The following is a 14,121-nucleotide window of genomic DNA, read 5'->3' on the forward strand; positions in this document are numbered from 1 at the left end:
TTGTTGAATTACCATCCTATCACTGTAAGTGTATTGGTCTAATTCATAAAACGTGGAAATAAGAGTAACCAAGTATCACTCAACATCTTGTGTGAGTTATAGTAGTTTTCAAAGCCAGCACTGCTGCTATGTTGAATCGCGTGATGCAGGTGAGACGGCCAGAGGCATTCCACTTGTTATGAGATAAGAGGGTGATACTAGCGAGACTCTAGGCGCCACTTTTCCAACAGTGTCAACAGCATCGTCATTAACATTGAAATCTTAAAATTAGGTTAAGTTTTTCAAATGTCATTATGAATTTCAAAGTATATGGATCTAGTTCATGAAACATGGACATAAGAGTAATCAAGTATCATTGAACACCCTATGTGAGTTTCAAGTCACATGACCAAGGTCAAAGGTCATTTAAGGTTAATGAACGTTGTCCATGTTAGGGGTATTCGTCATAATTGCCATCATAACTATGAATGTTTATGGATCTACATATAGTTCATGAAATGTGGGCGTAAGGGTAATCAAGTAGTATCACTGATCGTCGTGGACAAGTCTTAGGTCACATGATCAAGTTAAAATGTCATCTTGGGTCAATGAACATAGTATTTAATTATCATGTGAATGGTGTTTATTGTTGATAATTATTCATAGTAATCTTCAAAGTCAGCACTGCTGTTATTTTGAAACACGTACATGTAATGGAGGCAAGACTGCCAGAGGCACTCCATTTGTTATTATTATTATTATTATTTATATACTGCGCTTTTCCCAGAATGGCCCAAAGCGCTTACAAGAAGAAAAAGAGATTGTTACAACTACTTGTATACAAATGAAACCTTACAATCCTAAAAATCAGGATTTGAAAAAAGAAAGGTTTTAAGTCCCTTTTTAAATGAAGCAACAGATGGTGATTGTCTAAGAGTAAAAGGTAAGCGATTCCAATATTTTGAAGCGGTTATGGTAAAAGTCCTATCTCCAGCCAGTTTCTTAGTGATTTTATATGTGAGACGGAATGGGTCACTGGAGGCTCGTACATTCCTGCGAGGGGTGTATAGGGTCAAACAATCACGCAGATATAAAGGTGCCTGCTTATTGAGAGACTTAAAAACTAACAAAAGTAACTTAAAAACTATACGATGTTGTATGGGAAGCCAGTGTAACGATTCAAGGAGTGGTTTAGAGAAGTGAAATCTTGTTACTTGATAAATTATTCGAGCTGCCCAATTTTGAAGCCTTTGAATGTGATCTACTTGAGTAATGGGAATGTTAGAGAGAAGACCATTGCAGTAATCTAAACGGGACAGAACTAGAGAACGAATTGCATTGTTACAGGCAGATTGAGTAATATATCTTCTAATTCGAGAAATATTCCTTAAATGAAAAGTTACAGTAGTGCATATTTGAGAAACACGGTCCACCATTGACATTTCTCTATCAAAAATTACACCAAGATTTTTAACAGTAACTGAAGGGCTTATGGTTATATCGCCGACTGTTAACTTCAGATCTGGCAGATTGCGTAGACTGTGTGGAGAGGCGTTATGAAGAATTCTGTTTTTGAGTCATTTAACTTTAATTTATGAACTGTCATCCAGTTTCTAATATCTGACATACAGTTCTGAAGTCGAAACATAGCAACAACTAAATCTCCTGGGATTTTCGGATTAAATGATATATACAATTGGGTGTCATCGGCATAAAGATGGTAGTTGATACAATGATGTGTAATAATATTACCATCTGGTAGGGTGTATATAGAATACCCGATAGGGCCTACTACCGAACCTTGCGGAAGACCAAAATCAAGGTTAGTGGGTTTGGATAGTTTACCAGTAATGTTAACTCTGGAGGACCATCCTGTGAGGTATGACTCAAACCGTGACAGAGCTGTAGATCTCACACCTTTTCTGCTGATAGTAAAGCCTTTAGCACAAGTATATAACAAGTTCATATTCAAAATGTTTCCAAGCATTACACACAGTGAAATGAGTCAATTCCCCGAAACATTCATAAAAACGTAAAGGACTGTACCGTGATTTTAACGGTCATTGCACATATTTATTTTGTTTGTACCCTGAAACCATGACATTACACTATCCTTGTCTTTACCGTCTAGGTGTGGTGCTAGCAGTGAAAGGATTTGAGAACGACGATGGCAAGTTTGAGGTGGAGGATACATGCTATGTGGATTTACCGAGTATTGAGGAATATCCGCCATTAGATGATGATCGGTATGAAATAGAAATACTTCATATGCAATTAAAAGACACTTGAAAAATGTGACATTTGTATAATAACATACACTACTCAAAATAAGTTAAGGACCACTTTTTAAAACGTATATAATTTTTTTTATACATGGTGTTTTATTTCTGGAAATACCTCAGTACAACTGTCCTGAATGTCCTTAAACACGCTGTAATCAATTTCACGCATGGGTGGTTTCAGTTGTTGCACACTGTTGCTCTCATCACTGCACATCCTGAATAGTGGGTTCACAGGGGTATCAACTATCGACATGAAGAGGAAAAAACGAATGTCTGAGTGTCTTTCAGGCAGCCTAGTATCGCGTATGACCTCCTCCTGCAGCAATAACGGCTTCACAGCGCTGTCTCGTGGAGCTAATGAGGTGATTAATGTCTCTGACGACCAGTGCATCCCATGCGGCCTCCAGAGCCACACCCAGCTGCTGCAGTCCAAGTGGATGGGCTTCGAGCTGCTGGATACTTCTCCCCATCATGTCCCAGACGTGCTCTATCGGGTTCAAGTCCGGGGACTTAGCTGGCCACTCCATACGCTCAATTCCATGGCCCTCAAGGAACTCGGTCACCACCCTAGCTCGGTGGGGACGGGCATTGTCATCCATCAAAATGAAGTTTTCACCCACATTTTCAGCAAATGGCACCACAATAGGTTCGAGGACTTCATCCCTGTACCTCACTCCTGTCATTGCTCTCCTTGGGACCACGTAGAGACGAATACGGTTGTCATAGGTGATGCCTCCCCACACCATGATGCTGCCTCCCTCATAAAGGTCATGTTCTGCAATACAGGGGTCAGCAAATCTCTCTCCTGGTCGCCTCCAGACTCTCAAACGTCCATCATTGTGGTCAAGGGAAAATCTGCTCTCATCTGTGAACAGAACTCTGCGCCATTGCTGTCTGGTCCATCTTCCATGCTGCCGAGCCCAGTTGAGACGAATTCTTCTGTGAGTAGGGGTGAGTGGGACACACTGAGCTGGCCGTCTGGCATTCAAATTTGCTCTGTGAAGTCGGTTACGGATTGTTTGAGTGGAAACAATCACTCTAGTTGCTGCAGTGAAGTCATTATTGAGGCGGTGTGCACTGTGAAAGCGGTTGCGGAGACTGAGATTCATCAAGTAGCGATCATCTCTAGGGGTTGTTGAAACTGGTCGGCCACTACGGGGTCTCTCAGAGTATAGCCCTGTCTCTCGGTGTCTTTCACTTGCTCTGCTAATGACACTGTGTGACACGCCCATCACTCTGGCTACTCTTCGCTGACTGAGGCCAGCTTCGAGCATCCCTAGGGCTCTGGCTACATCTGTTTCACTTAGGTGGTGTCTTGGCATTGTTGTTGTAGGCAAGTTGTTGATTTTAAAGACAGTAATTGCTTTGGAAGCCACTTTTATACGGGCCCACTGCAATGATGTGAGAAACATTGTGAAAGAACTGCATGTTTGAAATTGATTTCATTGTGTTTGAGGATTTTCAGGACACCTGTATCCTGGCATTACTGTTGTCAGCAATTTGTTGATTGTAAAGACTAAAGACAGAAAATGCTTTTGAATCCACTTTTGTACCACTTCACAATGGGCCCGCTTTTCAGGATATGCAGTGATGTGAGAGACATCATGCAACAACTGAAACCAAATTGATTACAGTGTGTTTGATGGCATTCAGGACAGCTGTATCTTGGCATTGCTGTTGTCAGGAAGTTGTTGATTGTAGAAACACCTTGTATATATAAAAAAAAAAAATACATACGTTTTAAAAGTGGTCCTTAACTTTTTTTGAGTAGTGTATAATAGATAATAGACATAATTTATATGAATATCAACAAGTGCAGATAATTGAAATGCAGGGGCCAGCTATCATATAGCAAAATGCTTGAAAGAATAAGCAGTCAGCATTGTACTGCATACATGCAAAATATTCCCCCAATTCAAACCAAATTCATAAAATGTCAAATGACAAAGATATATTTTTAGTTGTCGTCTAAAACAAATCATGAATGTCTTTTTATTCATGCATTGCCAGTGGACAGAAAATTTATTTCTGTGAAAGATGAAATGATCCATTTGACTCTACTACACCTACTACGTATGAAGTATTCTGTCCAATGCACTCGTAAAGATTCATTATTTGTGTATTATAGCCTGATCTACTAAGTATTCTGTATCCTCCCAGGTATCTCATCTTGATGTCCGGTCTAGGCATTGGTAATGACCAGACTGACCTGATGAGTCTCCAGCTAATGGTCGATATCATCACCGGTCAACTCGGGACAGCTGACCAACAGAAGATGTTCTCCAAGGTGGTGAGGGTCATCATTGCTGGTAACAGCCTGAGCGAAAGTACTAGGGACAGAGATGTTCTTACTACAGTATGTACATATGTCTGATAATTTGATTCAAGACCATTTTAATGATTTATGAAAATAAGCAATAAAAGAAAATGAGATTGTATAAAGTATATTGGTCTTATTTTGTACTCTGAATCTTGTTCAATACCAACATGCGTTACATAGATACCAAATAAATATCTGTGGTATAGCCATCAATATTTGTCACATTTTTTTTTGCAACAGCAAACCTTATATCACAAGGCAATGCACATACCACAAAATATTGGAATAATATTTGGCAGTTTTTATCCTATTTTTTGTTTACATACTCAATTTAAAATTGTATGTTTGTTTACATACTCAATTTAAAATTGTTGTGAAAATGATGCATATGAGTGGTAATTAATACAGGTTCATAATCATTTTGTGATATAGCTATTCTATGATTTGATTTCGGAAATGATATAAATATATGTACTTCTTCAAATGATGCCCCTTTGTCTTCTCTGTTTTACTAGGGGGCTGTTTCGTAAAGCTGTTAATAAATTAAGAGTGACTTCAAGAATGACTAGTGATCCTTTCTTTAGATGGTATACACCAAAAACGTTCATTGGTGATGGGTTTTGTGTGTAAGAAAGGATCACCATTCGTTCTCAAAGTCGCTCTTAACTTACAAACAGCTTTATGAATCAGCCCCCAGGGTGCCATTTCATAAAGCTATTAGTAAGTTGAGAGTGACTTCAAGAATGACTGGTGATCCTTTCTTGTGGTAAATGGTATCCACCGAAACGCTCATTGGTGATGGTTTTGCGCGTAAGAAAGGATCACCAGTCATTCATAAAGTCACTCTTGAAGGTCAAGTCCACACCAGGAAAATGCTGACTTGAATAAATAGAGACTAGCATAGTGGTGAAAATTTCATCAAAATCGGATGTAAAATAAGAAAGTTATGACATTTTAAAGTTTCTTTTATTTTTCTCAAAACAGTGATATGCACAACAGTCGATGATGTCCATCACTCATTATTTCTTTTGTTTTTTAGTGTTTGAATTATACAATATTTCATTTTTTATATATTTGACAATAAGGACCAACTTGACTGAACCATATAGTATTAAACAATACTAATTACACATGTTCAGGGAGGAATCAATTGTTGTATCACTTGCAAATGAGGAAAAAATTAGAATATTTCATATAATAAAATACAAAAGAAATAGTGAGTGGATGGCGTCATAATCTCCTCATTTGCATACCAGCCAGGATGTGCATATAACTGTTTTGTGAAATGAAGCAAAGCTTTAAAATGTCGTAACTTTCTTACATCCGATTTTTATGAAATTTTCAGTGTTATGCTTGTTGGATTTTTCTCTTTCTATTCAAATCAACTACTATTTGTGAGGGTGGACTTTAACTTACGTTTTATGAACACCCATCTGTAATGCTTTCAAATTATCATAGCGTGGACAGGTCACATATTGAAGTAAAAATCAAGAAGAATGGGTTCCGATGCAGAAAACAGTTGGATTTGCCATTTTAGTGACATGTTTTGAATTTTTCTTTATTTCCAGGCCAAATATTTAACAAGAAAATCTCAAGCAGGGACTGTAGAAGCTATTAAAACCCTGGACCACTTATTAGTACAACTCACGGTAAGATATGATATTTCCGGTATTAATGAGCTTTTATATTTTATATTCACAATAACATCATCTCCTCTCTTTGTGACAAACAATAATATTTTTTGTAAAATTGTATGAACAGTCTAGAATTGTGATAAACTAATTTAAATTTTGATTCATTCCAGAATATTATATATTTAATATGAAAAATAGATATTGTCATATGGACTTAGAATTCCGATCCTAGACACTCCTCTTGCTCATCTTAGTTGGTGGCAAGAAAATCATGATAAATGTTGTCCTTGTAGAATATTGTGTTTTAATTTTTTTCAGACATCAAGGAATTCTCCTTTTATAATAGTCTAGAATTATCCATGTAACAAATTGATTTGGTCACCTTCAATTAAATTTGGTGCATTTAGATAAAACAATTTAATTATTGAGACCGCAATGTGCAATATATTTGTCATAAAGCAAGATAAGTGTATGATTTTCAGACATAATTATCTGAAACCAAAGCTAGAAATTATGTGGATCAATTTCTTAATGAACAATAGTTGAACCGTGTGTGCAGCTTGATTAAGTAGATGTACTTGTTTTGTCTTTCTTGTTTTAGAGTTGCATTCCAGTAGATCTGATGGCAGGCGATTTCGATCCAGCCAATTCTAGTCTCCCACAACAGCCGTTTCATCGATGCATGTTCCCACAGTCCAGTGTCTATTCTACGTTCAACTCCGTCACCAACCCTTATGAGGCTAAGATTGCAGGAATGAGGTAAGCCATTGAGCTGGGTCCCGTAAAAACAGATTTTGGGAATAGAATACATTTAGAATACATGAGAGGACAATTCTGATTGGTACCTTGTTGGTGTTTTGAACAAAACATGCATAGAATAATGATCTTGATTGGCCAGTGCAATGTAGCTATTGTTTGCATAGCTTGGTGTAACAGTGCCTTGAAATTTCAGTATCACCAAGGGGCTTGATAGACTGGCCTGTCCGTAGAATTTAAAAAGTGAATTGAATCTAACCTGTGTTCAAATGGGCTGTGTTGGAAGTCCCTGTTGAACACAGTATCGAGACAGATCTGAACTGGTAGTGGTGATGATGATGATGATGGTAAAGATGGTGTCGATGATGGTGGTGGTGGTGATGATGATGATGATGATGATGATGATGAAGATGGTGATTATGATAATGAATGAATATGATGATGATGATGATAATAGTGATGATGATGATGATGATAATAGTGATGATGATGATGATAATGATGATGATGGTGATGATGATAATGATGATGATGATGGTGATGATGATAATAGTGATGATGATGATGATGATAATGATGGTGATGATGATGATGATGATGATGATAATAGTGATGATGATGATGATGGTGATGATGATAATAGTGATGATGATGATGATGATAATGATGGTGATGATGATGATGATGATGATGATAATAGTGATGATGGTGATGATGATGATGATGATAATGATAATAGTGATGATGATAATAGTGATGATGATAATAGTGATGATGATGATGATGATAATGATGGTGATGATGATGATGATGATGATGATGGTGATGATGATGATGATGATAATGATGGTGATGATGATAATAGTGATGATGATGATGATGATAATAGTGATGATGATGATGATGATAATGATGGTGATGATGATGATGATGATGATGGTGATGATGATAATAGTGATGATGATGATAATGATAATGATGATGATGATGATGATGATGGTGATGATGATAATAGTGATGATGATAATAGTGATGATGATAATAGTGATGATGATGATGATGATTATGATGATGGTGATGATGATGATGGTGATGATGATAATAGTGATGATGATGATAATGATGGTGATGATGATGATGATGATGATAATGAATTAGGCCCGTTTTGAAAGTCCATTTTTGATGCACGTGTACACGGCGTGTTTTTCGGTCGTGTACACGTGTACACGTTGTAAACACTGTGAGAGCGAGTTCTGTTTTCATGTCGACACGGACCCGCATCAATATGTCATAAAAAGGGGTCTATATAGCCTAAGTCACGGTTTTAAAGCTTACCTGAGAAGTTTGAAGTATCAATCCACAAAAATTGGTGCAAATTAAAAGTTTACTCGGCTTAGCAGCGCATTAAATTAATAAAGAATGCAAAAGAAAATCAGTGCAGGGCCCTAGCTATCGCCGACGCTCGGTGGATGCGCATTTTGTATACTGTACCGTACATGCATGCACAGATCGCTGCAGAATAAGTGTAACTGAAGTTATCGATTAATTTTCATTATGTTGCCAATTTGAAGAGCGTTTGTAGGCTTGTGTGCGAGCGTATAACACGTAAGTTGTAGCGATGATCGCTATCGCAATTGGTGATTCTCAAATTGACTCTGAGTGTGATTGAGCAACGCTTTCGAGCTTTTGAGACCGGAGCAGACCCATTTCGTGCCGATTTCGTGGTACAAAAACGTGAGTCTCCAGAAAGAATGTGGATTAAATTGGCGATTTTGGAAGTGAACTCACTCTGGATTAATTGAAATATGTTGACATATTAGTAATTAAAACATGTGCAGTGTCTGAGAACTAAGATTTAATGTGAGGCTGTGAGCTTGTTTATGCAGATGCTACCGTGTACACGGTGATGGAATTTAGTACACGTGCACTGACTTGACCGTGCGTGTACACGTGTACACGTGTACCCGAAACGGGCCTATAATGATGATGATGATGATGATGATGGTGATGATGATGATGATGATGATGATGATGATGATGATGATGATGGTGATGATGATGATGATGATGATGATGATGATGATGATGATGATGATGATGATGATGATGAAGATGATGATGGTGGTAATGATGATTGTGGTGGTATTGATAATAATAATGGCGATGATGACGCTAATAACAACGACGGTGCTGATAAACGGGTGATTAACTCTAGAATAATTTTATTTTTTCAGAGTGCTTGGTTCATCAGGTCAGAATGTAACAGACATCTATCAGTTTACAACTATGGACGATAGACTTTCAATCCTAGAGCAAACCTTGAAATATGGTCACATTGCTCCATCAGCCCCTGATACTTTAGGTGAGTATGCTGCTTTCTCAAGAAATATAAAATTATCTTAAAGACCCTGACCGGTGTAAAAACAATCATATATTAAAAGAAAGGCAATGATTCATACAATACAAATATACCAAAAATATTCTATACATATCCTTCCATTTTTTAGAAATATTAGATAAAAATCAAAGAAACTGCTCCTCCAAAGTACGCTTCGATTGAGCACCCGACGTCGCCTGGAAAGGATGACGTCATGTTGTGTCTGGAGGGTCGCGATTCCATAGGTTTGTGTACAAAAGCATTGGGTATTTTCTTCCATTTTTGTCTCACCTGCGAAGCAAAGTGAGACTATAGGCGCCGCTTTTCCGACGGCGGCGGCAGCGGCGGCCTCAACATCAAATCTTAACCTGAGGTTAAGTTTTTGAAATGACATCATAACTTAGAAAGTATATGGACCTAGTTCATGAAACTTGGCCATAAGGTTAATCAAGTATTACTGAACATCCTATTAGAGTTTCATGTCACATGACCAAGGTCAAAGGTCATTTAGGGTCAATGAACTTAGACCATGTTGGAGGAATCAACATCGAAATCTTAACCTGTGGTTAAGTTTTTGAAATGTCATCATAACTTAGAAAATATATGGACCTAGTTCATGAAACTTTGACATAAGGTTAATCAAGTATCACTGAACATCCTGCATGAGTTTCACGTCACATGACCAAGGTCAAAGGTCATTTAGGGTCAATGAACTTTGGCCGAATTGGAGATATCTGTTGAATTCCCATCATAACTTTGAAAATTTATGGATCTGATTCATGAAACTTGGACATAATAGTAATCAAGCATCACTGAAAATTTTGTGCAAGTTTCAGGTCTCATGATTAAGGTCAAAGGTCATAAGGGTCAATGAACTTTGGCCGAATCGGGGGTATCTGTTGAATTACCATCATAACTTTGGAAGTTTATTGGGCTAGTTCATTAAACTTGGACATTAGAGTAATCAAGTATCACTGAACATCCTGTGCACATTTCAGGTCACATGACCAAGGTCAAAGGTCAATGAACTTTGGCCGAATTGGGTGTATCTGTTGAATTACCATCATAACTTTGAAAGTTTATGGATCTGATTCATGAAACTTGTACATAAGAGTAATCAAGTATCACTGAATATCCTGTTTGAGTTTCAGGTCACATGATCATGGTCAAAGGTCATGTAAGGTCAATGAACTTTGGCCATGTTGGGGTTTTTTGGTGAATAACCATCATATCTCTGTAAGTTTATTGGTCTAGTTCATAAAAAGTGGACATAAGAGTAACCATGTATCACTGAACATCTTGTGCGAGTTAGAGTAGTATTCAAAGTCAGCACTGCTGCTATATTGAACCGCGTGATGCAGGTGAGACGGCCAGAGGCATTCCACTTGTTATATTATGAATCCAATTTTTTTTTTCGTTTTCAGATGAAAATGGCACTCACAATTATTCACTGTTGAAATTGATGGAAACCTACAACTATTCACTGCCTTTTTTGTGACTTCTTTGTTTGGCTCTTATTGGGCCTAAATTGCTATGTCAGGAAAAGTTGTGATACATAATCTGAATGCAGATAGATTTGAAATCTACGCCAAATAAGCAGGAAATAAAATATGGCAAAAACTAGTTCAAAACTGTAGATTTCATAATTTAAGCATGTGGGAAAAATATATGTGATATCACTCTGTGATGGAAGTGAAGAAAATGAAATGCGTAATCTGGAAAGCAAAAAAATAACCCAGTTTTTCTGTGTACAAACCTATGGAAGCGCGACGCTTCTTACACAACGTGACGTCACGGTCTCGAGGCATTTGAAAAGCACAATAAAGCCTATTTTCTAAGCCGGGTTCGAAGCCCGATAATTGGAATATTGTTAAGCAAAATACTCAGCTGGGAAGGGTGAAAATGAATAAAGCTCACAATGCTGTATTTAGGAGCTTATAAGCTTTCGATTGGTATATAATTTGTCAATTTCATTTTTGGGTCCGGTCTGGGTCTTTAATCTTCATCATCATCAGCAGCAGCTGTATCATCATCTTCATCATCGTCATCCCCATCATCATTCCCATCATCATCACCATCATCATCCCCATAATCATCCCCATCATCATCACTATTATCAACATCCCCATCATCATCATCACCATCATCATCCCCATAATCATCATCATCATCCCCATCATCATCCCCATCATCATCATCACCATCATCATCCCCATAATCATCATCATCCCCATCATCATCCCCATCATCATCATCACCATCATCATCCCCATAATCATCATCATCATCCCCATAATCATCATCATCATCATCATCACCATCATCATCCCCATCATCATCCCCATCATCATCATCCCCATCATCATCCCCATAATCATCCCCATAATCATCCCCATCATCATCATCCCCATAATCATCCCCATCATCATCCCCATCATCATCATTCCCATCATCATCCCCATAATCATCATCATCATCCCCATAATCATCATCATCATCATCACCATCATCATCCCCATCATCATCATCATCATCATCATCATCCCCATCATCATCCCCATCATCATCATCCCCATCATCATCCCCATCATCATCATCCCCATAATCATCCCCATCATCATCATCCCCATAATCATCCCCATCATCATCCCCATCATCATCCCCATCATCATCACCGTCATCATCATCCCCATAATCATCCCCATAATCATCCTCATAATCATCATCATCATCATCATCACCATCATCATCACCATCATCATCACCATCATCATCCCCATCATCATCCCCATCATCATCATCCCCATAATCATCATCATCATTCCCATCATCATTCCCATAATCATCATCATCATCCCCATCATCATCCCCATCATCATCATCACCATCATCATCCCCATAATCATCACTATCATCATTCCCATCATCATTCCCATCATCATCATCACCATCATCACCATCGTCATCCCCATAATCATCATCATTCCCATCATCATTCCCATAATCATCATCATCATTCCCATCATCATTCCCATAATCATCATTATCATCCCCATCATCATCCCCATCATCATCATCCCCATCATCATCCCCATAATCATCATTATCATCCCCATCATCATCCCCATAATCATCATCATCCCCATCATCATCATCCCCATCATCATCATCATCATCCCCATCATCATCCCCATCATCATCATCACCATCATCATCCCCATAATCATCACTATCATCATCCCCATCATCATCATCACCATTATCATCCCCATAATCATCACTATCATCCCCATAATCATCATTATCATCCCCATCATCATCCCCATAATCATCACTATCATCCCCATAATCATCACTATCATCCCCATAATCATCCCCATCATCATCATCCCCATAATCATCACTATCATCCCCATAATCATCATTATCATCCCCATCATCATCATCATCATCACCATCATCATCATCATCATCCCCATAATCATCATCACCATCAGCATTATCATGATCTTAAAAGGATGGTCCAGGCTGGGGATACTTCTATCTCTATAAATGAGTAAAAATCACAAAGCAACATGCTGAAAATTTGATCAACATTGGATAACAAATAATAAAGTTATTGAATTTTAAAGATTAGCATTATTCCAGTGAAACAGTTCTAGGCATGTCTTTATGAATATTCTTTAGGTGGGCTGATGTCATATCCCCACTTGTTCTTTTGTATTTTATTATAGGAAATAAGGTTTATTCAAAAATTTTCTGCCAAGAACTAAAACAATTGGATTGACAACTGATTAAGTGCATTAGTTATTTATTGCTGCAACTTATTTCATCATAATGGATATGCATCATTAACACATGAGTGAAAAAACTGAAACAATTATGATTTCATGTAATAACATAAGAAAAATGAAAGTGAGGATGTGACATCAGCCCACCTAATGAATATTCATTTTGATGAGCATATAACTGTTTTCACAAAATATTGATAAACTTTGAAATTCAATAACTTTGTTATTTGTTATCCGATTTTGATGAAATTTTCAGCATTTTGCTCTGTGAATTTTACTCTATTTATTGAGGTATAAATATTTTCAGCCCGGATCATCCCTTTAATCAATATCACCATCCCCATCATCATGGTCATCGTCATCAGTACATTATCATTGTTCCAAAAAATATAATATTGCAAAAGCACTAGATTAGTGTAGTAATCCCATGTATGAGATAGAAGTGATATTTTCCCCTCATACATTTTAGTCCCTATTAATATTTTAATATTAAAATCCGGTTATTCATGAGGCGCTTCCAACATACATGTAAATTGTACATCTATATCTGAATGCTTACATATTCATTATTACCCCAGTCATTGAATTCAATCAGTCATTCCCACACACAATGTATGTACATTCTCCACTCCCTGGGGAGTATTCCAACCAGTCACCAGATGAGGCACTCAACAATGCTGGACAAGTCGCGTAGACTTTCACATCCTACCACGTACTCATGTAGCACCATGGTGGAGTGTCCACAATGTGAATATTCATCCCTATATGTTTACATATATGACCCTTTTTTTGATGTGTGATATATATAATTCTCAATGTTTCTTGTCGACAGCATGCTATCCGTACTACAACAAAGATCCTTTCATAATTAAAGATTGCCCAGCCATCTACTTCGCAGGAAACCAACCAAGATTCCAGACCAAGAAAGTAGTGACAGGTCAGTCTCTGAATATTTTTTAATATTTTTTTCATTAAAATGAGT

General features: G+C 37.6%; 1 protein-coding gene across 2 annotated transcripts in view; it reads left to right on the forward strand.

Annotated features, from left to right (window-relative positions):
* LOC121422360 (DNA polymerase delta subunit 2-like) overlaps positions 1 to 14,121 on the forward strand; it is a 32,957-nt gene that overhangs the window by 9,254 nt on the left and 9,582 nt on the right. For both annotated transcript variants that reach the window (XM_041617351.1, XM_041617350.1), the window contains exons 5-10: positions 2,111 to 2,225; positions 4,422 to 4,617; positions 6,150 to 6,230; positions 6,817 to 6,974; positions 9,206 to 9,333; positions 13,972 to 14,076. In XM_041617351.1, coding sequence (XP_041473285.1) covers positions 2,111 to 2,225; positions 4,422 to 4,617; positions 6,150 to 6,230; positions 6,817 to 6,974; positions 9,206 to 9,333; positions 13,972 to 14,076 — 783 coding nt within the window. The remainder of the gene's footprint in view (positions 1 to 2,110; positions 2,226 to 4,421; positions 4,618 to 6,149; positions 6,231 to 6,816; positions 6,975 to 9,205; positions 9,334 to 13,971; positions 14,077 to 14,121) is intronic.

Source organism: Lytechinus variegatus, chromosome 10, assembly GCF_018143015.1.
Source record: "Lytechinus variegatus isolate NC3 chromosome 10, Lvar_3.0, whole genome shotgun sequence".
Taxonomy (NCBI): domain Eukaryota; kingdom Metazoa; phylum Echinodermata; class Echinoidea; order Temnopleuroida; family Toxopneustidae; genus Lytechinus; species Lytechinus variegatus.